Here is a 25,331-nt window from a genome sequence, read left to right on the forward strand (position 1 = left end):
AGAGGGGAGAGCAACTTATAAACTCCCATTTGGGTAGAGTCCAAAGTCCAAGGCTTAGAGATTTTGCACTCTGCACCTTTCTGTAGTATCCCTGTGCTAGCTAGTTTTTCTTATCAACTTGACACAACCTTGAGTTGCCTTGAATAAAAGACCCTCAGTTGAACAATTGCCTCCATCAGATTGGACTATGGGTATGTCTGTAGAGAATTGTTTTGATTGATGTGGGAGGGCCCAACCCACTGTGGGTAGCACCATCACCTAGGAAGGGATCTTGAGCTGTATAGAAAAGCTAGTATTATGAGCCAGGAAACAAGGCAGTAAGCATTCTTCTGTGTTTCTGCTTGAGTTCCTGCCTGATTTCCCTCAGTAATGGACTGTGACCTGGAGTAAAAGCTGAAAATAAAGCCTTTCCTTCCCTAGTTGCTTTTGGTCATGGTATTTGTCACAGCATAGAAAGCAAACTAGATGCTACTTTTTGATTTTGTGTCAAAAGAGATAGAAAGCAGTTGTCTATACTGATATGCTTACCCATTTTTTTTGGCTCATCCTTACATAGTAGTGCCTTTAACTTGTAGGAAAATAAGGAACTCATCATTTACAAAGGCATACACTACAACTAGGCCCTTAAGTATAGTTTTAATACCATTAGCAAAATATTATATGGTAATTGCAAAGGAGAGCTTTCTAATAATATAAAGCACATAAACAATTTTAAATTTTCTAGTGGTTACATTTAAAAAGATGAAAAGAGACAGGTGAAATTAATTTTAATTATTTAACCCCAAACATTCAAGATATTTAGCAAGTACTCAGTACAAAAATATTACTAGATATTTCACATACTTTTTTTTTTTTTTTTTGGTTTTTCGAGACAGGGGTTCTCTGTAGCTTTTGCGCCTTTCCTCAATCTCACTCTGTAGCCCAGGCTGGCCTCGAACTCGCAAAGATCCGCCTGCCTCTGCCTCCCGAGTGCTGGGATTAAAGGTGTGCGCCACCACCACCCGGCTTCACATACATTTTTATAGCAATCCTTGGAGATCTAGCGTGTTATTTTCACTAGAGCACATCTCAACTCAGATTGGACTCATTTCAAATATTCAGTGACCACATGGTTGATTTGGCTATGTGGTTGGTTTGAGGGCCAAGGGCCTCCCGGAAAGAGATCCGGCGTGAGAAAGGCATCAGTCCTTGAGTTGGCTCTGGTTGTGTTGTAGTTACTTAACCTTCTGGAAGTCATTCAAACTCTATGGGCATTTGTTCCTTACCTGTAAAATGCAAGAGTTAAAGTACATAGTTTTCATACTTTTAAAGTTCTTGTTTTGAACCCACATCCCAGCATGCACCGCAGAGTAGGTACGGCCATTCAGATTGTCAGGAAGACGGCAGGCTCTGGGGCGGAGCCACAGATCCTTGTACAGTACTTAAAGCGCAGGCTCCTTTCTCCTGGCCCATGGGCACACTGGTAGCGCAGGCCTGTCACACCGCCACCGCAGCCTTGCATCTTCACCTAGACCATCCGCACACGGTAGCGTACCTCCGGGAGCTGGGGCGCATGTGCAAGGTGGTTCTCGAGGCTGCTGATGAGACCACTTTGAAGGAGCTGGCTGAGGCCCTGCAGCAGAAGGACATTGACCACATGCTGTGGCTGGAGCAGCCAGAGAACATTACCACGTGCATCGCCCTCAGGCCATACCCCAAGGAAGAAGTGAGCCAGTACTTGAAGTTCCGATTGTTCAAGTGACTGCTGTTCCGGTATAACTGGATGCTAGCTGGGTCCGGGAGCCAAATGCTCTCTGTCCTGAAGCCCTGTGGACCCCTTTCAATGCTGATGTGCTCTTCCCTTCCAGTTATGATGGTTTCTTAAGAGCCAGCCCAGATTCAGATTAAAGCCATCATTAACAAGTACTTCCTATTATCTTAATTATTGCCACCAAGTTCAAGCGAGGGAAGCTGGTAAGCAGCAGTATTATCTGTGGGGCATTGATTAAACAGAAGATTATATATATATATGGGTTTGGAATAATAGACCTCTTCTAATCACCCAGGTTTAACATGTTGTCTTTGAGTTCTGTACCTATCCCATCCCCTCCTGCTTCCCAATCACTGGCCTCAAGTCTCTAGTGCAGTACCAGAATGTTCCTGTTCTTCCCCTCTTTGCTGCCTCATAAATTCAGTTAAACATTAAAAAAAAAAAGTTCTTGTTTTGAACATGTGTCAACTTGAATCCAAGTCCAAAGGTCCCTGCATTTAGAAACTAAGAAGGGATTGATTCATACTTGTCAATTTATTATTGACATTTCTAAACATGCAGAACAGTTGAAATAATGTTACAGGGAATATTTGCTTACATAGATGCTGTTGGAAAATTTGTATTGTACTTGCTTATCACTTATCTGTGCACTTAGCCGTCTGAGTTTTTTAATGTATTTCAATGTAGGTAGCAGACATCTCTATACTCCCCCCCCCCCTCTTTTTTTCCTTTTTTTAATTCCTTTTTCTGGAGCTGAGGACCGAACCCAGGGCCTTGCGCTTGCTAGGCAAGCACTCTACCACTGAGCTAAATCCCCAACCCATATACTTCCCCTTTTAGTATAGTCTGCTTTGGGCCTCTTACATACCTGACTGGGTTAATTTTGTATTTCCTAATTTGCTGTGTTATTTTTTTGATAGCCGAGAAGTTTCAGCTTATTGATGATCAATTTGCAGATGCTTTTCCTCACCGTCCCAAGCTAGAATCTTTAGAGACAAAGTTAAATGAATATAAGAGAGAAATAGAACACCAGCTTCAGGTAGAAATGTGTCAAAAGGTAAGCTGTAATACTTGCTGCTGTTAATGACAGCTACTCACATTTATCTTCTACTATCTTAATCTTAGGTGTGTGGGGAAACATCTAAAGCTTTTTAATTAAAGAATGGAATACTAGACTGTTATGTACATTTTTTATCTTCATTGATGTCATTTATTCACACTTTGGACTGAATCTTATATGTGATAAAACTAAAAATGGATTAAAGATGTATTTGTACAGAAAATTATTATTAAACTCAAGGAAAAGTAAATTTGCACTATTTTTAAGTAACTATTTTCAGTTGTGCTCAATTCATAGTTGAAGTATTTTAGAGAAACGGAAATAATGAAAGTTAAAGTGGAAGAGAAAAGAAAGTATGAAAAGGAATTGGCTGAGTTCCGGAATGAATTTGAAAGAATTTGTCAAGCAAAAAATGAAGCCCTCATTTCTCAGGAAAAGAATACCCTGGAAAGAATCAAAAAGCACCGAGAGGTAATGTCTGGAAATAATTTACTGGGTAGCTATGTCCTGCTGCTGTTAGTAGCTTCCTTTAAGATCCAGAAAGGACAGCTGATAGAACAAGGCTCTAGAGGAGCAGTTGGAGCTGTAGTCAGGAGTTCAGAGAGAAGGCTGAGCTCAGACAAGTCCACGTAGTCTTTGCTCTGCAGGGCAGAGAAGAAAGAGCTGGAGTGAATGTCCATACTGGGATTAGGAGACACTCAGCAAACAGCATCTATGTTGTCAGGCAAATTTGAGAGAGGGCTTTGCTAGAGGCTCAGAGGTAAGTAGTTTGCTCTGGACAAGGAGGAGCAGCTCTTTAAAGCAGAGAGGATGTTACTGTTGCAACACCCAGCTGAGGCACCAGCCTGGAAGTCCTTAGACTGAGCATGTGTTCACCCCTTTCTGTGAGGGTAGAAAGGTAGCAGTAGTTAAGGAATGCTGTTTTGCCAAGCTTAATTTGACTTGAGAAAGGCAGTCTCAAGAATTTAAAGACCTTGGAGCTCTGCTAGGGGATGAAGAGAACAAAGAGAACCGGGGAAGAAGGTGAGTGACCCCCATCCTGGGGAAAATGCAGATACATGGCAGTCTCAGAGTGATCCAGGAGTAGGGTCTGAGAGGCTGTGTTCAGAGTGGCCCAGTCACATTTCAGGTAGAGATTTCCTTTAGGGAAACCTGTTATCCAGCATTAAATAGGGCCCCTCTACTGTGTGTCTACTGTGTCTGGGAAATGGACTAATTTCATCTATGAGAATAAGCATAGATATTTAAGATACTGGGTTATATTTAGAATAACAACTTTATCTTCAACATAGGTGACTGACTAGATCCCTGTTTAGTTAATATTATATGAAAGTATTGAAGATTGTCATCCTATTCAGCGATACCCTGCCTTTGGATGCTTGTCCATATGTCTCCCTGCTAAGCCTGTGCTGTTCCTCAAAGGCCTTCATGTCACCTCAGTGACTTCCCCAACTCACTGAGTGACTCATACAGGTGTTATTCTTACATGTGGTCTTTATATACTTTAGTTATGAGATCATTACATCCTCACGTGATTGTTTCTCTCTCCCTCAATCAAATTGCGAGATCTTTAAAGATGAGGAACTTTTCTGCTCCTGGTGGTGTTTTTTCAGTGATGGGATGGCCCAGCCCATTCACTTAGGAATTCACCTGAACCCTCTAACCAAATGACCCATAAACCGAAACCTTTAGGTACCATCCTCAATCACCATAGAAATTCTATTTTGGAACTCATGACTGACTGTACATGTTTAAAGTTTTTCCTGCTGAAGAACTTATCAAATGTTTGAGTAAGGGAATATGAGGGGTGTTAAAGAACTAGACTAGGGATGTTAGGAGTATAGTGCAGTGTAGTTTCCCATTCATTGAGGAACTAATTTTGTTTTGTTTTTTGAGACGGAGTTTCTCTGTGTAGTTTTGATGTCTGTCCTGGATCTCGCTCTGTAGTCCAGGCTGGCCTCGAACTCACAGAGATCCACCTGGCTCTGCTTCCCAAGCACTGGGATGAAAGGCGTGCACCACCACTGCCCGGCTGAACTAATTTTTTTGTGTGCACAAAAGTACACTTTTATGCAAACAATAATATAAAAAGCAAACTTTATAACTTAAAAAACAAATCTTGATTGAAATCTCTTCAAGGGGAAATTGTTACCCTAAATATTTGTAACTTTCATTGTGCTCTAGAATTTAGGAAGCAACGTCTGAGTTCCAGTGTTTTTATTTTATTTTACTTGCTTACTAAAAATAAATACTTTCCTATGTAGATTGAAACGAAAGAAATTTATGCTCAAAGACAACTTCTACTAAATGACATAGATGTGCTTAGAGGTAGAGAAGCAGAACTGAAGGAAAGAATCGAAGCTTTTGAATTGTGAGTAATACATGTTCTTTTTGAATATGCAAAAGTTGTGCTAAGTATTATGTCTAAATTTTCTAGCCTTTTCCAAAAGGTGTGTGTGTGTGTGTGTGTGTGTGTGTGTGTGTGTGTGTGAGAGAGAGAGAGAGAGAGAGAGAGAGAGAGAGAGAGAGATAGAGATGGAGAGATGCCTGCAAGGGTATATACAAGTGTACTCACCCAGATGTGCCTGTGAAGGTCAGAGGTCAATGTCAGGCATCTTTATCACCCACCACCTTATTTTTTACAGGGTCCTTCATTAGTTGGCCTGAAGCTCACTGGCTGGACAGCAAGCTCTGTGTATCCATGTGTTTCTTTCACCTCCCCTATCATTCCTGGCTTTATATGGGTATTGGGGATCTGGACTCAGGTCCAATTAGAATCAGCTGTTAGCACTCACTAGGTACTCTAGGAGTCTAATACGTTAAAGAAATTGTCACCGTCTTTATCACTGTTGTTTTCTCACTTCTGTAGGCTCAGTTCATTTGATTTCTTCTCTTTTTCCCTCCTCTCCTGCTCTGCCCTCCTAAGCATTCAGGTAAATTAAGTGTACTTTGCTGATGCATTCCTTTCAGGTTAGCCAGCAGAGGGTGCTGGTGCTAACACCTGGAGCTTTTCCCCAGTTCATGGCCCTGTGAGCTTTGGGTAGTGCTTCTCTGAATGGCTTGTTCTCTGTAGCCCTTGGGAAGTGGAGCACTGCTTGTACTGCTCATCTAGTCTCACTAGGAAGACCTTGTTGCGTAAATGTATAGCAAGGATGTGACTTCTCCCTCCCTCCCTCCTTCCTTAACTCCCTTCCTCCATCCCCTCTCTTCAGTATTTAATCAATAGATCCTTACGTGCACGATGAAAGCACATCTTCAACCTTTAGTGTCTATGGGCTAGTGAAATAGATCCAACAGTTGTAATAAAAAAAAGTTACGTATGTAAGGTCACTTTTGTTTGTGCTTTTGTAATGTCCTTCTTTACTTCTAAATTGATTATGGCCACTTACCATCTATAACTAGGTTTTTGTTTTGTTTTAGTTTGAGATATAGTCTTATTTTTTTAACCCTGGCTAACCCGAAACTCACTATGTGACCAGGCTTTGCCTGTCTAGTGCTGGGATTATAGGCATGAGGCACTGTGGTCATGATGTAACCAGTTTGCTTGTTTTGTATGTTTGTTTAATTTTAAAATTAATTGATTTATTGGTGTGTGACTGGGTGAATGAGTACCACAGCAGTGCACACATGGAGGTCAGAGGACAATTTATGAGAGTCAGTTCCTTCCTTCAACCATGTGGATGTGGATCCTGGGGATCGAACTCAGGCTTGGTAACAAGTGCCTTTACACTGCCCTCCTAGGCAGTTTTTAAGGGTTAATTAGCTCCTATAAGAAACTACTTTGGCCTTGACTTCCTCCTGCTTCTTTAAGCCAGATACCCCTGTCCCGCTCCCTCCCTAGTTCTGATATACTGTAACTAGGTCAGTTTGTAAACCATAGGAAGACATCTGTCTCCCTCACAGTCTAGTAGTACAGATTGTGAGTACAGTCTGTTGTCCTACAAATGTTTTTCTTCAAGTTAGTTACATCAGATATTGTACTTGGTTGTTTTGTATGGTTTTTGTTCATTTCAGGACCCAGAAGCTCCAAGAAGAAAAAAATAAAAGTGAGGCTGAGGCACTTCAGAGACGGGAACAGAATCTAAAGAACATTGAGGAGACCTATGATCAGAAGCTCAAAACTGAACTTTTAAAGTAATTGTTTGGCATTTTTTTCTTTATTAAGAAATTTTTTATTCATTTTACATACCAACCATAGATTCCGCCCTCTCATCCCTCCTTCCGCTCCCACTCAGCCTCCCTCCTAACCCACCCCCCACCCCCTCCTCTGAAAAGGTAAGGCCTCCCGTAGGGAGTCAGCAAAGCCTGGTACATTCAGTTGAGCCTTGCACAGCCTTGTGTGCCGTTTTTGAAGAAGTAATGTGTTTGAATTAAGTTGGTGAAAATGTAACCAAAACTGATGATGTATATAAGGCTGACATTTACATGACAAACTTAGTGTTTGAACAGAAACTATTTCCTATGACAAATCAAACCTTTATGATGCATACTTGAGTTAAGATGGTTTTTAAATATCCACTGTAGAGAATTATATCAGATGTTCTTATTCATAGCTTCTCTGGCTGTGAGGGCTTATGATTTACTTTAACTTTACATATGTATGTGTTATATTGTATATTTATTCCCTTTAACTTTAGGGCACCGTATGACTTGCTTAGCTTGTGTAGCTGATTAGGTGTAAAATTGGAATTCTAATCACTTTAGTCATCTTTCTCATGCTGTCACTGAGATGACTGTCAATAACAATTTACAAATTACTTAAGGGAGAGTTGGATTGTGAACATGTATGCACTTTGTATTCCCTCAAGACTTTGTAAAGCCAGAATCAAAAAGAAACTAAAGTGAACTATATGAAGCAAAGGGTGATACAGGGAAAGGAAAATATGACAGCTCTGGTTACTTCGGTCCACCCTCTTTCCCTCCTGCTTCTTGCTATGTAGTCCAAGTTGACTTGAAATTCTTGACTCTCCTGCTCCAGACTTCTAAGTTCAGTGATGGCAGATGTATGCCCTTATGCCCAGGTACTTTAGCTTTTCTCGAGTCTGGATGTTTTGTGCCAGTGAATAGAATCCTGAAGCAAAGACAATTGTATGGCAACTTTTCTCAGTGGCAGCTGCACATGTTCCACTAATAACCTTTAATATTTGTCTTTGTTTTCAGCAAATGTAGGGGTGGAGGATGTTCATCATAGGAGGGTTTGCCTTTCTTTTCAATCATCTCTGACTAGTAATAAGTGAAGAAAATGAGAAAGATTCCATGGAAACATCCCTTTTGCTTTTGCTGGTGTGGATAAAATACCAGTAGACTCTCAATTGTACATAAATCTCTAAGAGCAAAAGTTCTTATCCTGGTTGGGTTGGGGAGATTGTGCAGGCAGATTACAAGTGACTGACTACCTTGCCATCTCTGGGGACATAGAATCTGTTGTGTGCTAGGAAAGCTTTGCTTTGTTTCCTTTAATGCTCTTTGTACCAATGGAGAGCAGTGGAAAAGTAGTTGTTTTCAGTAACTCTGTGATAATACTATTTTATGTGATTGAGTTTGGGGGCCACATTTACAGGATGGAGGCAGGGGTTTATTGGACCTTTGATGTTGAGCATTCAGTTGCCTGGCCTTAGAACTGAGACTTTGAAATTTCTCCTCAGTCATGTTTACATCCTTAGGTTATGCTGGGCCACAGATAAGCTTCTTATGGTTAGTGGTCTTTTTCGGGGAGATAGCAAGGACCTCATTTTAGTCATTCTGATTCTCAGATACCAACTGGAACTAAAAGATGACTACATCTCTAGAACAAATAAACTACTGGAAGAAGAAAGGAAGAATAAAGGTGATATGGGTGGCTGGCTTATTTTAGTTCTAATCTAGCTTGTTAGCTCCTAAGCTGCCTTTGCCTTTTACAAAATGTTTATCTACATATTATTTGTCAGAGGGAGGGAGGTCTATGTGCTATGGTGTGCATGTGAAGGTCAGAAGAATTATGGGACTCGGGTTTTTTTCTTTTACCATGTGGGTCCCTAGCATTGAAATTGGGTTGTCAGACTTAGCAACAAGCGTTTTTACCCACTAGTCCATTTCACTGGCTCTTCATTTTTTTTTTAGATTTATTTACTTTTATTTTATGTGTGTAGGTGTTTTGCCTGCACATTTGTCTGTGTGCCCTGTGCGTGCAGAGCTTGTGGAGGCCAGTAGAGAGAGAGCATCGGTTCCCTGGACCTGGAGTTACAAATTGTTAGCTGCCATGTCAGTGCTGGGAATTGAGCCCAGGTCTTCCAAAAGAGCAGCCAGTGCTCTTAACCACTGAGCCATCTCTCCAGCCCCATTATAGAAAATTTTACTTTCTCTGTCCTCTGTGACCAGGTTTCATAGTTCTTTTTTCTTTCTTTTCTTTTTTTTTTTTCCTTTTTGGTTTTTCGAGACAGGGTTTCTCTGTGTAGCTTTGGAGCCTATCCTGGAACTCACTTTGTAGACCAGGCTAGCCTCGAACTAGAGATCCGCCAGCCTCTGCCTCCCGAGTGCTGGGATTAAAGGTGTGTGCCACCACTCCTGGCCTAGTTCTTTTTTTTTTTTCCCCCGAGACAGGGTTTTTCTGTAGCTTTGGAGGCTGTCCTGGAACTCACTTTGTAGACCAGGCAAGCCTCGAACTCACAGAGATCCGCCAGCCTCTGCCTCCCGAGTGCTGGGATTATAGGCGTGTGCCACCACGCCCAGCTTAGTTCTTTTTTTCTTTCTTTTTTTTTTTTAACATGTCATTCATTGTACTTCCTAAGCTCTCAAGTTTACTTGAGACTATAAAAGTTGAATAATCTTTCAATTTTCAGATATATTTCAATTTTACATTTCAGTATATGTGTGGGAAATTGTGAAAAGGACATGAACTTTTTAAGTAAACTGGAGCTGCTTACTTACCAACTGTGTAGCTCCTTTTGCTCATGTCTTATAGAAGCAGATGCATCTCTTGTAAGTTTAGCACTGTTGTGCACTTAGATTTATTAAATTTTCTTCTGATGATATTTATCTGCACAGAATTGTGTTACAGGAAGGAAAAACTACAGAAGGAAAACATACAGATCTTTGCTTTTTAAGGAAAGTAGGTGCTGTTAGCAGGTCCAAGGCCCTTCCCAGATGGAGGAACTGGTTAGCATGTAGTAGGAATTTCACCACATACATGACAGATGTAACTCATCACTCATTGGGTAATGGGACTTATTTCTTGTCTACTAAATTTTTGACTTACATACTTGTTGCTTTAGACTATGAAGCAATAGTGATTAGGTCTCATAGAGTGGCCATAATTATTAAATGTGTTTTGTGTTCAGTAGGAAATCACTACTTAATTGGTTCTTTTTTGTTCCCTAGAAAAAACTATGCATTTGCAAGAGGAGCTCACAGTTATTTATTCAAAAAAGGAAGAACTCAGTAAATCTGTAAATCGTATGAAAGAAGTTGAGGTAATTAATTGTTAAACCTATTTTGTAAGTTTCTTTAATGACATGTTAGGGTTAATACTATTTTTTTATTTACAGAGAACATCGGGGTGTTTTGAGATTTATTTATTTTTATGTGTATAGGAGTTTTGCCTGTGTGTATACAGTATCTCTGGAAGGCAGGGGAGGGCATACGATCCCTTGGAACTGAAGTTACAGAGAGTTCTTAGCTGTCATGTAGGTGCTGGGAATTAAACCCCAATATTTTGGAAGAACAGTCAATGCTCTTAACACTGAACTGTCTCTCCAGCCCCTTAGGCCTTCTTTTTGATGTGCTTGGACTGATTATTTTATGACTAAGAAGGTGATAGCTAAGTTAATACAGTAGGCTCCAACTTCAAGCAAAGGCATACAGGGACATAGAAAAGGAGCTTGTATCTAAGAGTCCTGCTGCTCAAATTGTGGTCTCCCTTCCTTCCTGCTTATGGGCCTTTAGGCAAGTTCTGTGAGTCTAATCTTGGAGATATTTCTAACAATTCATGATTGTTGGGTGAACTAGCCATAAGAGATAGCTAGCGTATCTTAGCTTCTATCTTTGCCTCTTCTATTCCATTGGTAGGAATTCAAGTTTCTATCACTACATCATTCTCTTGCAGATTTTTTAGACAAAGTACCAGTTTTTATATGCCATTGGTACTATACTTTCTTCAGTGGTATGCTTGTCATGTGAAGGGCAAAACTCAAACTTTAGGTAGTTAAAGGAGATTGTACCTGGGTGTAGTGCTGTACACATTTAATCTGCATAGATCTCTGAGTTCCAGGCCAGCCAGGGCTAAGTGAGACCCTGTCTAAGACAAACAAACAAACTGAAGTAGATACTATAGGTAAAATTTTCCTTTGCAGCCATGAGATCTGTGTAGGCTTTCATACTCAGATATGAAACACATAAGACTAAGAAAAAGATAGCACCTCATAGCAGTAGAGATTGTTTTCACCTTTTATCTGTTCATGTTTTGAAAATGTCTTGTTAAGTTATGGATTGGTGGCACTTGAGAGTTGACTCCAAATTGCCTTCACCATACCACACCCCCTGTCCTTACTTTGTAGGACAGGTCTTTTGATACAGGCTCTGGCCTATGAGCAGGGCAGAGGGCCTGTCCTCTGTATGGTGGTCACTGTCATTCACTTATGCTGCTTAGAGTCAGACAGCCCTCCAGCCTTTACCTTTGCAGTGCTGAGAGTTATTCAGATAAAAAGTGTTCCTTTTTCAATTGTAGCTGGAGCTAGAGTCTGTCAAAGCCCAGTTTTTGGCAATGTCAAAACAAAACCACTTGCTGAATGAAAAGTTGAAAGAGATGAGTGATTACTCACTACTGAAAGAAGAGAAAGTGGAGCTTCAGGCACAAAATAAATTACTTAAACAGCAACTGGAAGAGAATAGGAATGAGAACTTACGTCTCCTAGACCGTATGTCTTTTTTTCTGATCTGCATGTTTCTGTAACTTACATTAGGTCAGGATTATAGAACAACTTTGTATCTGTAAGGGAGATCCTTATATTGGAGCTGCTTCATTTTTGTTTGCTATTGCATAATTGGTAGTTTCATTTTAAGTAATATTTGTTACTTAACTGCCTCTGTGGGTGGCTTCAGCGTTCATGACCTCTGACTGTTGCCTCAGTTGAGCCAGTAAGCTCTTGGAGCAAGGCGGGGAGAGGATGTTAAAATTGTTATTTTCTACTCCTACCCTTGGATTCCAGGTACAGCAGTCTGGACTGCCTGTCGACTGCGCCTCTCAGGTAACAGAGCTTGCAGTCCCTGCTGGGGGCTTCCCACTAGTGCTCTGTGCCTGTGCCTACTTACTGTGCCTCTGGAAATTTCTCCCTCTCCTACGCCTCCTAGTCCTAAGGGAGCACTAGCATTGTGGCTCCATTTCTACTGCACACTTATCCTTTATGATTACCCTACATAAGGCACACTTTATTAATGGGGCTCTCAGGTGACTCAGATGGAGAGTAACATCAGCCTTATCTCTGGAGCCTGACTGCCATGGGCTGCTTGTTCAAATGGGATGAAACCAGGGCCAGGGACTGACAGGTGACAACTGGGGAACGCTTTCTTAAAGTACCATCTGCATGTGGTAGAGGAAAGAGATAGGCTACTGAGTTAATTTAAGAATTTGAAAGAATTCTTTAACTTAGAGGGCTCCTGGAGGGATAGTTATATTAACATGAATTAAATTATTTTATTCTGAAATTTGTGAATCAGGATTGTTTTTAGGCCATTTAATAGAAGTGGTAGAATATTAATTGCATGAGTACAAAGAAAGGAAACTATTTTAAACCTTTTTAGCTGCTTTTTTAAGTAAAATAAGCAAATTTATGATTGATAATAAATAGGAATGTTTTTCTTTTTTCTTTTTTTCTTAACCCTTCTTAGGCATAACTCAGCCACCTCCTGAGCTTTTGGTTTATCAGAAAGAATTACAGAAAGCAGAACATGCTATAGCACTCGAGCACAAGGAGTTTGAGACTCATAGGCAAGCTCTGCAGAAAGAGCTGCAGAGTGAAGTGAGTAGTATTTGTCCTTCTTGTGGATACTATGCTGGTCCACTTCGTAGTAGTACTTAGAGAAACTATACATGCCACACCAACGAAAACCAGATTTATTTGAATACAAAGCATTTCTCCTCCCAACATCGCAAAGGAGCCTTCCTCATATGAGAACATTCTCTGGTGATTCTGACTCTATATTCTTAATAGTAATAGCACTGAATGGAAAGTAAATTTATCTAGACTTAAACTTCTCAGAGGACCTGGTAATTCCCACCATGAGTCTCTTGATTCCTTCTTTGTAGCATACACACATCTACTATGTTTCTGTAGATTTCTGCCTTTGTGCAGTAAAAATACCTAGCTATTTTTAGTCTTAAAATGAAAAGGGAAGGAGGAGGTGGTGGCACACACATTTATTCCTAGCACTCAGGAGGCAGAGGCAGGTGTAACTCAGTGAGCTCTAGGACAGCCAGGGCTTCACAGAGAGACCCTGTCTCAAAAAAACAAAACTTGGTTGGGTGTTGTTATTTTAATAGAGGTCATCCTATTGGTTCTTGGTGTAAAAGCTTCTTCGAATTGGCAAAAGAAAGAATATAAGCACAATAAGAGAATTTTCCTTCTGAAACAAGCTGTAATTGTTTTGTACTTATTTCCTTTTCCATGGATCTTTTTCAGATTAAACATTCTGCACAGTTAAAGGCCCAGATATTAGAATACGATGCTTCTGTTAAAAGGTTAACCATTCAGGTTGCTGATTTAAAATCACAGCTAAAACAAACGCAGACAGGTTGGAGACTTTTTAAAAAATAAATTGCTTATTAATTGTGTGTGTGTGTGTGTGTGTGTGTGTGTGTTTGTGTAAGAGAGAGAAATAGACACATTGAGCACCAGAACACTGTGGCACTTGGGGGGGTCACAAGACTTATCAGGAATTGGTTCTCTGTTTCTACCTTGCTGAGGCAGTGTGTCTCTGGTTTTGTGGCTGCACTGCCTACTCCAGGCTAGCTAACCTGTGAGCTACCTGCCCATTGACCCGCTGTTCCTACCTCCCATCTTGCCATAGGAATGCAGATGTGTGCTAGTACATCCAGGTCTTTTTCTTTATTCTTCAAATATTTCATAGATGGATACAGTATGTCTTGATCATGTCTGCCCTATTTCCTCTTTCCAGCTTCTCCTTCCTGTCAGTATATCTTCCTTTCAGCTTCAATCCTCTTGATTCCCCCCAACTCAATGTTAACCCTGAGAAGGCTAACAGGTTTTCCCATATTTTTATATAGTCTTTAGCAGACATGTGTAGAAATACATAAGAGAAGCAGGATAGCTGGGTACAAAGAAAATTTCTTTCAGAATTGGAGACTGTTGTTGTTTTGGCCTTCAGTTTAACTTGTTTGATCTTGGGCATAACACTTTAGAACTTCCTGAAGTTCCTCATTGGTAATGGGGATAATGATACTACTGGGCCACAGTGAGCAAGGATGGAATGGATATTGGGCATGAGCTGGTAGATGGAAGCCACTCAGACACTAGTTACTGCTAGTGATTCATTATTCTGTCTTTACTGTGGATGTCTCTCATTCTCTCCTGCTTCATAGAAAAGAGTAGTAGGGTTGGGGATTTAGCTCAGTGGTAGCAAGCGCAAGGCCCTGGGTTCGATCCTCACCTCAAAAAAAAAAAAAAAAAAGAGTAGTAAACCTTGAGTACTTTCTTACTTGGTTTCTTTTGAGTCCAGTATGTATTTGTTGCCAGTTCAGTGTAGATGTAACAGATTTTTTAAAATAAGAAAGACAGAGCCAAATGCAGAGTTAATAGCCCAAGAGGTCAGAGCAATAGCTAAGAGCCAAAAACCTTACCCTTCACTGCCACTGCTGTCCTTCCCCTTAGCAAGAAACCTACTTCCTGTGTGTCTGTCCTTTTTATTGACTTTCTGTTCTGCCTTCTCATTGGTTGGAAACCCAACCACATGACCTCATTGTCACTGCCTGTCTGTACAGACCTCCATGTCTTCTATGGTTGATATTGAGATTAAAGGCATGTGTCACCATGCTGCCTGTATCCTTGAACACACAGAGATCCGCCTGGCTCTGCCTCCCTTCTGCTATGGCTTGGCTATTATCTCTGACCCCCAGGCAACTTTATTTATTAACATACAAATAAAATCACATTTCAATACAAATAAAATATCACCATAGTTCAGTCCTTCCTTGATCTGAGCCTTCCTCAGTTCCTGCTTTGACTCATGTTTCTCATCAACTCATGTTCCTTCTACCTCCACTAGTTTTATTTCTAGCTTTTTACTCATTTCTAAACTCTTCTTCAGTTCCTCACTTTCTACTAGCAATTGTTTGCCAGACTGTCCACCACTAAAATTATAGTCTTGTAATGTGGAAGTAGATCAGTGAAGCTAGGCCCTCCTGCAGTCCACCACGTGGACCTACTCCATTGTACACTTGTCTTTCTTTGTAAGCATCAGAAGGAGGTGTTGCAGGGTAAGAGGCAGCATAGGTGCTAGATTTACGCTAGGAAATCTCAGCAGCTCTAGGAATTGCTGACCATGTGGCCCCCACCTTGGGAAGACTCCATCTCCTCTCCAAGCGGAGAGCAGTGAGAATTTGTGGCCAGGTTATCTGACACTTAGACTTGGGGCAGGGACACTATGTTGCAGTCAAATGTGTGCGTATTCATGTTGGTTGGGATAAACAAAGATTTATTAAATGGATTTGCTGCAGTTTGGGTCTGGCTAGACTTTGAACCAAGTAAATTACATATTTTCATTTCTCATCTAGATATAGGTATTTCAGACTCATTTGTAACAGATTGTGAAATTATATCGTGTTTATAAAGGCTTGATACATGAAGTTGGCTTTCAGTAAATGCTAATAGTTATGACTATGGCTTCAGAAACTGTTTAATGTACAAGCTTGTTCCTACTACTTTAAAAAATATTCTTGAATATAATTTAATTTTATTCACATCTTTTTCTTCTCATTTTTCAAATTTTCTTTTTGTGACCTGCAGCCCTAGAGAATGAAGTGTTCCGAAATCCAAAGCAGTCTCTGACCCTTCATTCCCTGAGTGGTCTAGTGAGTGGCAAGATGGAGCCTCACAATGGGGATACAAGTGGGGATTTATTGAATGCACCCCTTGAACAGAACAAGGTTATGGCAGGTGCAGTTATGTCAAGGGTCCTACCTTATGCAAATACAGTGACAGAGGCTAGTTCCCCAGACTCTGACCTTGAGTTTGTAGCCAGTAGTGCTAAAGCCAAAGTAAGAGAGCTAGAGCAAGAGGCTGAACGCTTGGAAAAGGCATTCAGAAATTACAATCGAAGAGTTACTCGGAATCCTACTATGAGTCCTCAGCCAGCAAAGAGTCCTTCATCTGTATACTCACTAGGAGTTCCTAGAAGTGTACCTTCCAGTTCCATGGACAGACATGTTTCTGCAGAGGACAGAGTTGTCTCTGAACAGCCTCTTGTGGACATGCTGAAGGAAGAAAAGAAGGACACGTCCAAAGCATTCATGGGCAGTGTGACTTCACGGCCTCGTAGGATCTCTTCCTCTGCACGCCACTCCTCTACACCCCATCCAAAATCAAGAAGAAGCCTTGATAATGAAATGTATCTGGAAGGTAAACCATTGTCCAGAGGGTTGTGCTATAGATGGCTTAGACTCAGGTAGTATTATCAGTAGTCAGCCTGGGGGAGCCTGCTCCAGCAGTGCTGGGTGTTCTCATACTGCCATACCCTGGTCAACAGTGGTAGCCCTCCCATGTCACGGGGTTGCTTTGGAACTCAGCAGTAGAAAGGGTGTTAAAGTGTAGCGTTTCCTTAGCACACAGAAGCGTTGAAGGAGCAACATGGCCTTTGTCTTGCTGCTGATTAGTTTCTTATGTTCCATGTTACTTACATAGTTTGATTTTGGTGCTTGAATCATCTTGAATCATTGCCTTTGTGGATCTCATATATCAAGCTTGGCTATTTGTTGGGCTGGCGTAGGAATTATTTTCAACTTAACAGAGCTTTTAAAAAACACTTTTCTTTTTCTCTTGGAGCTGGGGATTGAACCCAGGGCCTTGTGCTTGCTAGGCAGGCACTCTACCTCTGAGCTAAATCCCCAACCCCCCAAAACCACTTTTATACCTTCTCTGTGCAGTTTCTAATATCCTTAACCTGATTCCTTCTACCTCATAGGTCTGGGTAGATTACACATTGCTTCTTCCATCCCTTGTCTTGACAAAGGAGCTGGGTCACATATTGCGTCCTCTAGTCCTTGTCCTGACAGAACAACAGCCCAGCCATCTCCTGTTCCATCTAGGCACAGTTTCTCTGGTCCGTCTTTTTCCTGCGCTCCAGAGAAAAATGCCTGGTAAGTTATTTTCTCATCAGCTTCTGTTGACTCATTCTACTGACCTACTGTTTTGATTTTCAACCCCTTTGGCCTTTTGAAGGCAATATTAAAGACAATGTGGCAGTCTGGAATTTACAGTTAGATTATATCATTTGTGGTCTTTGGAAGTCATCTGAATTATGAAGGAGAATGTGTGATAATTGGGAAAATAAACATCTTCATAAGTCTATGAATGGATTTGGTTCATAAAGATAGACAAATATAAATAAATTTTGTTAGAGCAATTAAATTGGGCTCAGTTTTAAACTTAGAGAAGTTTCACACATCAAAATATTATTTAAAAATATGCTTTGAGGGCCAGGCAGTGGTGGCACACACCTTTAATCCCAGCACTGAGGAGGCAGAGGTAGATGGATCTCTTGAGTTCAAGACCAGCCTGTTTTACATAACAAATTCCAGAACTGCTGGGACTGTCTCAGAAACAAACAACAAAATATGTTGTGGCATCTAAATATAAACAGAGTTTCAGTTGGTGTAGCACTGAAACAAATTCTAAAGTTATGGTGGGCTCTAAGGTTTGATTGTCAAAGTAGAAAGAAGTGGATGTTTTTAGAAACCAGGCTGGTGGATTGCAGGCAGGACCACAGCAGGAGATTCTGAATCCTTGCTTGTGGGCTTCAGCTGGGCTCCTGATGTTTATGAATGCTACCTGTTCAGACTTGAAAACTACGGTGTGTGCCTACCATGGTTCTAGGGCATTGATAGTCTTCAATATTTTTTATATTGTATACTTGTTTTTTTCCAGACAGGCTCATTTGCTATGTTGCCCAGGCTGGCTTCAAACTTGTAGTGTTCCTCCTGCCTGTCTGCCTCTTGCACCCTGAAGCAACAGGAATGAGTCCCCATGCCCAGCTTGTATTGGATTTTCTTATGAGAAAGCCCAAAAGAGCATGGAGACCCACAGTATATGGACTCAGCACACTTTGACACATAGTTGGGCTTATAGAGTTCCATTTTCAGCTGGTTTGTGGTGATGGCATATGGAATTTGCCTTTTGAGAAAATGGCTTATGGTTAGTGGAAAACTACTCTAGGAATAGTATTGAGAGTACGATATTCTATTCTTTGTTAACTGGAGCAATGATTACTTAAGGGCATGAGGTGGTAACAAGGGAGGTGGCTGAGTAAATATAGATTAGTTGCCAAGAACAGTGCTTGGTGGCAGGCTCAGTCCCTGGAGCCATTCTCTCTCCCACCACACACACGCACACACATTTCATTTTTCTTTTCTTTTGAAATGTATTGAGATAGAAACTAGGATCTCATGAATGCTGGGCAAGTACTCTACAACGGGGGCTAGAGCCATTCTTTATTATTTTTTAATATGTATGGATATTTTGCCTCCTTGTATACCACATGCGTGCCTGGTGCCTGCAGAGGCCAGAAGAGGGTGTCAGATCCTCTGGAACTGGAGTTACAGACTGTTGTGAAAAGCCATGTAGGAGCTGGGAATTGAACCCAGGTCCTCTGGAAGAGCAGCTAGTGCTCTTAACTGCTGAACCATCTCTCCAGCACATACAGACATTCTTTATAAGCCAATGAAAAAATGAGTTTGGGAACCAAGCATGCTTGGTTATACCTATAATCCCAACATTCAGGAGGCTAAGACAGAATTACCACGAGTTTGAGGTCAGTCTAGGCTACATAGGGAGTTCTAGGCCAGTCACAGAGAACCAGTCGCAAAAAAAAAAAAAATCAAAAGTTTTGTAAATTATTTTCAGCAACCAAAAAACTTTTGTCACCCTATTACCTTGGCTTTTAATGTTACTAACACTTCATATTCATGTATTTTATTTTTCCAATCCAGTTTTTATCAGAGACAAACCAAGACTCAAGAGAAAAGTGAATTTTCAAATGTGGACAAGCAATCTTTGAAAGATAATGAGGAGTGTGAACCACCTCTCGGATGTAAGCTTTGAATATTAAGTTTTGTGTATATATGTGCATGTTTACATATGTGTCATGGCATCTGTGTAGAGGTCAGAGGATAACTTCAGATGCCATACCTCATCTTCCACCTTGTTTAAGGCAGTATGTCTTTATTCACCATTATATACCAGTATGCCAAGCTACGTGGCCAGTGTGCTAACTAATGGAGATTCTCCTGTCTTGGCCTTGTATCATATTTTAGTCATGCTGGGATTATAGACACTTATTATAATGACCCTTTTTACATGGGATTCTGGGGATTCTTGTATGTATGTATGTATGTATGTATGTATGTATGTATGTATACAGTATTCTGCCTGCATGTGTCCCTGCAGGCCAGAAGAGGGCACCAGATCTCATTACAAGTGGTGGTGAGCCACCATGTGGTTGCTGGGAATTGAACTCAGGACCTCTGGACCTCTGGAAGAGCAGTTGGTGCTCTTAACCACTGAGCCATCTCTCCAGCCCAATTCTGGGGATTCTAACTCAGATGTTTCCACTTGGAAAGCAAGTGCTTCACTCATGGAGCCAATCTCCCTTGCCATGTACCAGTTTTTAAAATTTTTATTTATTTTTTATGTGTAGAGGTGTTTTGTCTGCCTGTATGTCTGTGTGCTTTATGCCCACAGGGCCAAAAGAGTATGTCAAATTCCCTGGGACTGGAGTTACAGATGGCTATTACCTGCCATGAGTATGCCAGGTGCTGGGAATTGACTTGTGTCCTCCTTAAGAGCAGCCAGTGCTTTTAACCAATGAGCCATCTCTTCACTCCCATCCTGACACACATACATCAGTTTTTATAAGTAGAAAAATGTAGGAAAGCTTTATTTTAGCAAAACAGTTGTGTATTGGGACATTGCTAATTTGTGATAAGGTACAGATATATTGCTTTATTTTTCTTTTAAACAATTTTATTTCAATATGTGTGACATGCACATGTATGACCATGTATGTGTATCTGTGTACTACAGCACATGCGGAGATCCGAGAACAACTTTCAGGAGTTAGTTCTCTTATCACCTGGTGGGTCCCAGGCATTGTACTCAGGTAGTCAAGCTTATTGGGAAGCACCTTCACTTGGTGAGCCATCTTGCCAGCCTTGCTTCATATTTCTATCACAAAGGATTTTAGGTTGCATTTGAGTTTCCTTTGAAAAAAATTGATATAACTCATAGTTTCTATGTTAAAACTAAGGCCTTAAAGTGAGTCTTTACTATTTCAAGGTTGGGGTTACTTCAGTTTAAAAAATAAGTAATTCTTCATTCTTTTTCCTTTCTGTGGAATATGAGATATTTTCTTTAAGTTATACTGATAGAATGGAGGTGAAAGAATGTTCAAATGAATGGCTGGGGCAATGGGTCAGTCTATAAAGTGCACCTGCATAAAAGCTGGGTGCAGTGGTGCACTCCTGTGATCCAACACTGGGGAGGTGGAGACAGGAGGATGCCTGGGGTTCACTAGCCAGCCAGCCTAGCCAAATCACTAAATTTCAGGGTTGAGTGATAGACTCTGTCACAAAAAATAAGGTGGAGAGTGATTGAGAAAGACACCGAGCATTGACCTGGCCTCCACATGCACACACACAAATGAGATGAGAGTCAATAAAGTGGTGGCCTTGCTATAACTTTGCTTTAGACTGTATCACCTACCTCTGAGACTCTTTCCAGCTTGAGAATTCTTTACATTCGTATACAACCTATCATTTGGGCTTGTAATTTCATTGTCAAATCTGAAAGAATCATTTTGCATAGTTAATTGAGAAGGCCTAGTGAATTTTGTGAAATGTTTTTTAAGTCTAGTTAATACACTTTGTTAGGTCATTAATTTTTTCATTCTTTGAGAATTTCATTCATGTATATGCAATGTATTTTGATTATAGCCTTTGATTATAGCCACTGCTTACTCTCTCTCTCAAACTCCTTCCTGACTCTCCATTGTCATTTCCCCCTCCCAACTTTATAACCCTCCGAGTCCAGTCAGATCTGCTTATATGTGCATGAGTGTAGGGTCATTCACTAGAGCAGGGGTGACCTAGTAGGAGCCTCTTCCCTTAAAAAAAAAAAAAAAAAGAAACTGTCTCTCCCTACTCCAGTAGCTTTCAGCTACCAAAGCTCCTCAGTTAAGCAGTGGGGCAGATTGATGCCATGATGTTGGCTAGCTTTCAGTCATTGATATTTAAATTGATTCAAAGGATTTTATCTGCAAACAGATGATTTATCTGTTAAGTAATGAATCAAGTTTTGTAAACAAATATAATTCTTTAAAATAGAAACTTGGAGAGTTGAGTACCTTGTAAGTGGTTGGACCTAGAACCATGTAGGAAAGGGTCACCAGTTGCTTTTAGTACAGTTTTGGTGTTCCATGCTTAGATCTATTCCCACTACTCCCTAACCTCCAACCACCCTCCACCCCTGCACTGCATAGCCCCCCTTCACTTTCTGCTGTCACTAAGGACTGATTCACAACTAGTTGCACCTCGTGTGAATGCAGGGAAAAAGCCAGAACAGTTTGAAGCAGAAGGACTCTACCCTGCTGGTGACATGCCTATCATGGATGTTGCTGCAGCTGCTGTGCCTTCCAGACCTATTTCATATGACTACCCAAGTAAGTGGTTCTTTTCTTAAACTAGCAGTAAACAATAGCCACATGTTGCATGCTGATGTGTGTGCTCTGTAAATTATTTCTCCACTACTAAAGCTCTTTTATTATTTATTATTAACATTTATTTCATTAATTATGTGTACTGGTGTTTATCTGTATATGTGCATGAGAGTGTGTGGTGATATTTGTAATCTAAGAAATAAAGCTTGGGCTGGAGAGATGGCTCAGTGGTTAAGAGCACTGACTGCTCTTCCAGAGGTTCTGAGTTTAATTCCCAGCAACCACATGGTGGCTCACAACCACTTGTAATGAGATCTGGTGCCCTCTTGTGGCCTGCAGGAACACATGCAGGCAGAATACTGTATACATAATAAATAAATAAATCTTTAAAAAAATATATATAAATAAAATAAGGATTCAAAAAAAAGCAGGCTGATTATCTTCTTAAAAAAAAAAAAAGAAAAAGAAATAAAGCTTACCTGAAGATCAGAGGACAAAGCAAGCCACAGAGTTTAACATAGAGGTCAGGCAGTGGTGGCATACACCTTTAATCCTAGCACTCGGGAGTCAGAGATCCATCTGGGTCTCTGAGTTCAAGTCCACACTGGGCTATATGAGATTGATCCAGTCTAGGAGAGAAACAGAGCCAGGCAGTAGTGGCACACACCTTTAACCCTAGTATTTGGGAAGCACACATGCCATTAATCCCAGCACTAGGAAGGTTGAGATAGGAAGTGAAATGGCTGGGCAGAAAAGGGCATATAAGATGTGGGGAGACAGGAACTAGAACATTTTTGGCTGAGGACTCAGGAGTATTCAATCTGAGGATTCATAGAGACAGGATCGGCTGAGGAGTTGGCGAGGTGAGAAGTGGCTGTGGCTTGTTTCCTCTGATCTTTCAGCATTTACCCCAGTATCTGGTTCCAGGTTTTTATTATAAGACCATTTAGGATTTGAGTAACAAGAGTGCAGGTGCTTGGGGTAGCCAGAAGGCGGCGTTGGATTCTGTGGAGCTAGAGTTACAGGTAGTTGTAAGCTGCCTGGTGGTGGGTTCTGGAAACCAAATGCTGGTCTCTAGAAGAGTAGCAAACACTTTAACCTCCAAGCCATTTCTCCAGGCCCAACATTGTTTGTTTGTTTGTTTGTTTGTTTGTTTGTTTGTTTGGTGTGTGTGTGTGTGTGTGTGTGTGTGTATGTATGTATTTGTGGAAGTCAAAAACAACTTGTGTGAGTCAGTTCTCATATATCAAACTTGGATTTGATAGCAAGTGCCTTTTCCTACTGAGCCATCTCTCTGGCCCTATGTTTCATAAACATAGATTATTCAGAGACTTCAGCTTATGGTGTTATCATTGTTAATGACATACTGAAGGAACTCTTCCTATGTGAGTGAACATGTACAAACTCCTAAGGAAACCTCTAAGATGAAGACTTCTCATTAAGTCTTTTTTAAAAAATGTTTACTTGGTCAGAGTTAGACAGAGCAATTATACTTTTCCCTTAAGACTCCTCTTCTGCAAAAATTGTTCCATAAGAAACCTTATCATCCTTAGAAATTGTGGTAAAAATCTGAAGTAATAGTCAGGTTCCATTGTATTTCATTAATATAATCACAACATTTTAGTATTTATTGTTTTACTTTACTTATGTCATAAGTTAGGATAGAAAAAACTTCATATTTCAATCTTGGAAAAATTGATAGCGTTACATTGTCACTGTAGGAAAGTGATCATCAGACTTCTGCCTGGCCAATGCTTCTTCCTCTTCTTCAGCTTATCCACTTCTCTGTCAGGTGGTAGAGGGAGCAGAGAGCAGAACTGAGAGGAGGTTTGTGCTTTGTTCCAGCCCAGCCAACGCCAGGTCCTTTTCTTCTTAGCCTCAAACTTGAAAGGAAGTGTCTGTCTTAAGCTGCCTCTTAGTGCTGCCTAAACAGAACACCGTCATCACCCTCCACACATACACTCAAAATTTCTTCGTAGTAGTTTCTTGGTTTAAGCCACAGTACTTAGGAAGATGAGGAACTATTCAAAGGAGCAAGTGATTTTGATTATACTCACTCCTGAGTAAGTGTGCTTTGGAAGGTAATTCATTTAACCAAACTCAACCATACACCTCTCTGTTGGGTACTTGCCTTGGCGCTGGGTATAATCAGTGAGCCAAACCAAGCTCCTACCTTCATGGAGAATCTGGGAAAAGGGGGTGGATACAGTGAAGGAGTCTAGCAGGCCATCACTCATGCCCTCGGTACGAGAGGCAGAAGGTATAGCAGCCATGTTCAGACCTGAGGGAAGGAGCTAAAGGGAATCAGTGAGTAGTTTTGCCTTGAGATGTGTAGGAGACTACATCCATGGCTTTTTAAATAATTCCTAAGCAGCATAGTTGTCTGTTGGTCATGTGAGAAATTCTCACATATTTGTCTCTGCCTCTTGATCTAGGGACAAAAAAGGTCAAAATGTCGTGTCCTAGAGGTAGGTGCTTAATGCTTTTGTGTCCAAAGAAGTTTCTGTATAATACTGCCACTTCCTCTTTTTCTGCTTCCGCTTTTCATCTTGCTCTGTTTCTTCTTTTTTCCTCCCACCTCCTCCTATTTCCTTTTTCCTTTCTTCATTTTCCTCTCTCTCAGCAACAGTCCTATTTTGTTATTGCTAATCCCTGTGGCAAAGTAGAACTATTTGAAGTAACCTCTCCTCTACCAGTAAGGAAGGACAGGGTGGTTGTGCCTGTGGAAGTGTGAGCCTCTACTATTTTAATTTCATGACAAACATGGATGGATGGATGGATGGATGGATGATAGATAGATAGATAGATAGATAGATAGAGAAAATCTGTGCTGTCATTCTCTTCTCAGTAAAGCTAACTCCATTCCTGCTAAGCGTTTGGGACAAGGCACAACACAAGGGTCTGAAGTCCTCTGGTGAACCTGTGACATTGTTGCTGATTGGCACTGTTTGGGGTAAAAATGTAGGTCATGGGCCAAAGCTAAAAGAATGGCCAGCATCGTCATCTGTGAAATTGGGACTTAATTAAACCTTTAAAGGATAGGGACCTGTGCAAAGAATGAAAGGGAACAGACAAGTAATTAAAACGTGGATGTGGTAGTTTGAATATAATTGCCCTCATAAACTCATAGGGAGTGGCACTATTAGAAGGTGTGGCTTTGTTGGAGTAGTTGTGGTCTTGTTGGAGGAAGTGTGTCACTGTGAAGGTGGACTTTCAGGTCTCATATGCTCAAGCCACACCCAGTATGACAGTTCACTTCCTGTTGCCTGTGGGTCAAGATATAGGACTCAGCTCCTTCTCCAGCACCGTGTGTGCCTGCACACCACCATGTCACACCATGATGATAATGGACTAAATCTCTGAAAATGTAAGCCACTTCAGTGAAATGTTTTTCCTTTATAAAAGTTGCTGTGATCATGGTGTCTCTTCATAGCAATAGAAACCCTGATTAGGAAAATGGGCCTTGCTCAGAAGAAATAAAAGTGGGGAAAAATAAGCATACATGATGCTTTAGAAAGAAGGGATAAGATACTGGCAAGTAACTCGCTAGCTTGTTTATGTATTACTTGGAGGGTAAGGAGGACCTCACAGAACTGTCTTTGTAGT

At 40.9% G+C, this 25,331-nt stretch overlaps 1 protein-coding gene and 1 pseudogene across 5 annotated transcripts in view; both read left to right on the forward strand.

Annotated features, from left to right (window-relative positions):
* Positions 1-25,331, forward strand: part of Ofd1 (OFD1 centriole and centriolar satellite protein) — a 40,780-nt gene that overhangs the window by 10,995 nt on the left and 4,454 nt on the right. For 4 of the 5 annotated variants that reach the window (XM_036174064.1, XM_036174068.1, XM_036174067.1 and 1 more), the window contains 13 exons: positions 2,671-2,807; positions 3,108-3,281; positions 5,075-5,181; positions 6,825-6,944; positions 8,564-8,637; positions 10,167-10,258; positions 11,512-11,701; positions 12,672-12,802; positions 13,463-13,574; positions 15,806-16,417; positions 16,980-17,154; positions 19,003-19,103; positions 21,615-21,728. In XM_036174064.1, coding sequence (XP_036029957.1) covers positions 2,671-2,807; positions 3,108-3,281; positions 5,075-5,181; positions 6,825-6,944; positions 8,564-8,637; positions 10,167-10,258; positions 11,512-11,701; positions 12,672-12,802; positions 13,463-13,574; positions 15,806-16,417; positions 16,980-17,154; positions 19,003-19,103; positions 21,615-21,728 — 2,139 coding nt within the window. The remainder of the gene's footprint in view (positions 1-2,670; positions 2,808-3,107; positions 3,282-5,074; positions 5,182-6,824; positions 6,945-8,563; positions 8,638-10,166; positions 10,259-11,511; positions 11,702-12,671; positions 12,803-13,462; positions 13,575-15,805; positions 16,418-16,979; positions 17,155-19,002; positions 19,104-21,614; positions 21,729-25,331) is intronic. The other variant, XM_036174069.1, reaches the window with a different exon arrangement.
* LOC118573733 lies at positions 1,016-2,455 on the forward strand (annotated as a pseudogene).

The sequence above is a fragment of the Onychomys torridus genome, chromosome X (genome assembly GCF_903995425.1).
Source record: "Onychomys torridus chromosome X, mOncTor1.1, whole genome shotgun sequence".
Classification (NCBI taxonomy): domain Eukaryota; kingdom Metazoa; phylum Chordata; class Mammalia; order Rodentia; family Cricetidae; genus Onychomys; species Onychomys torridus.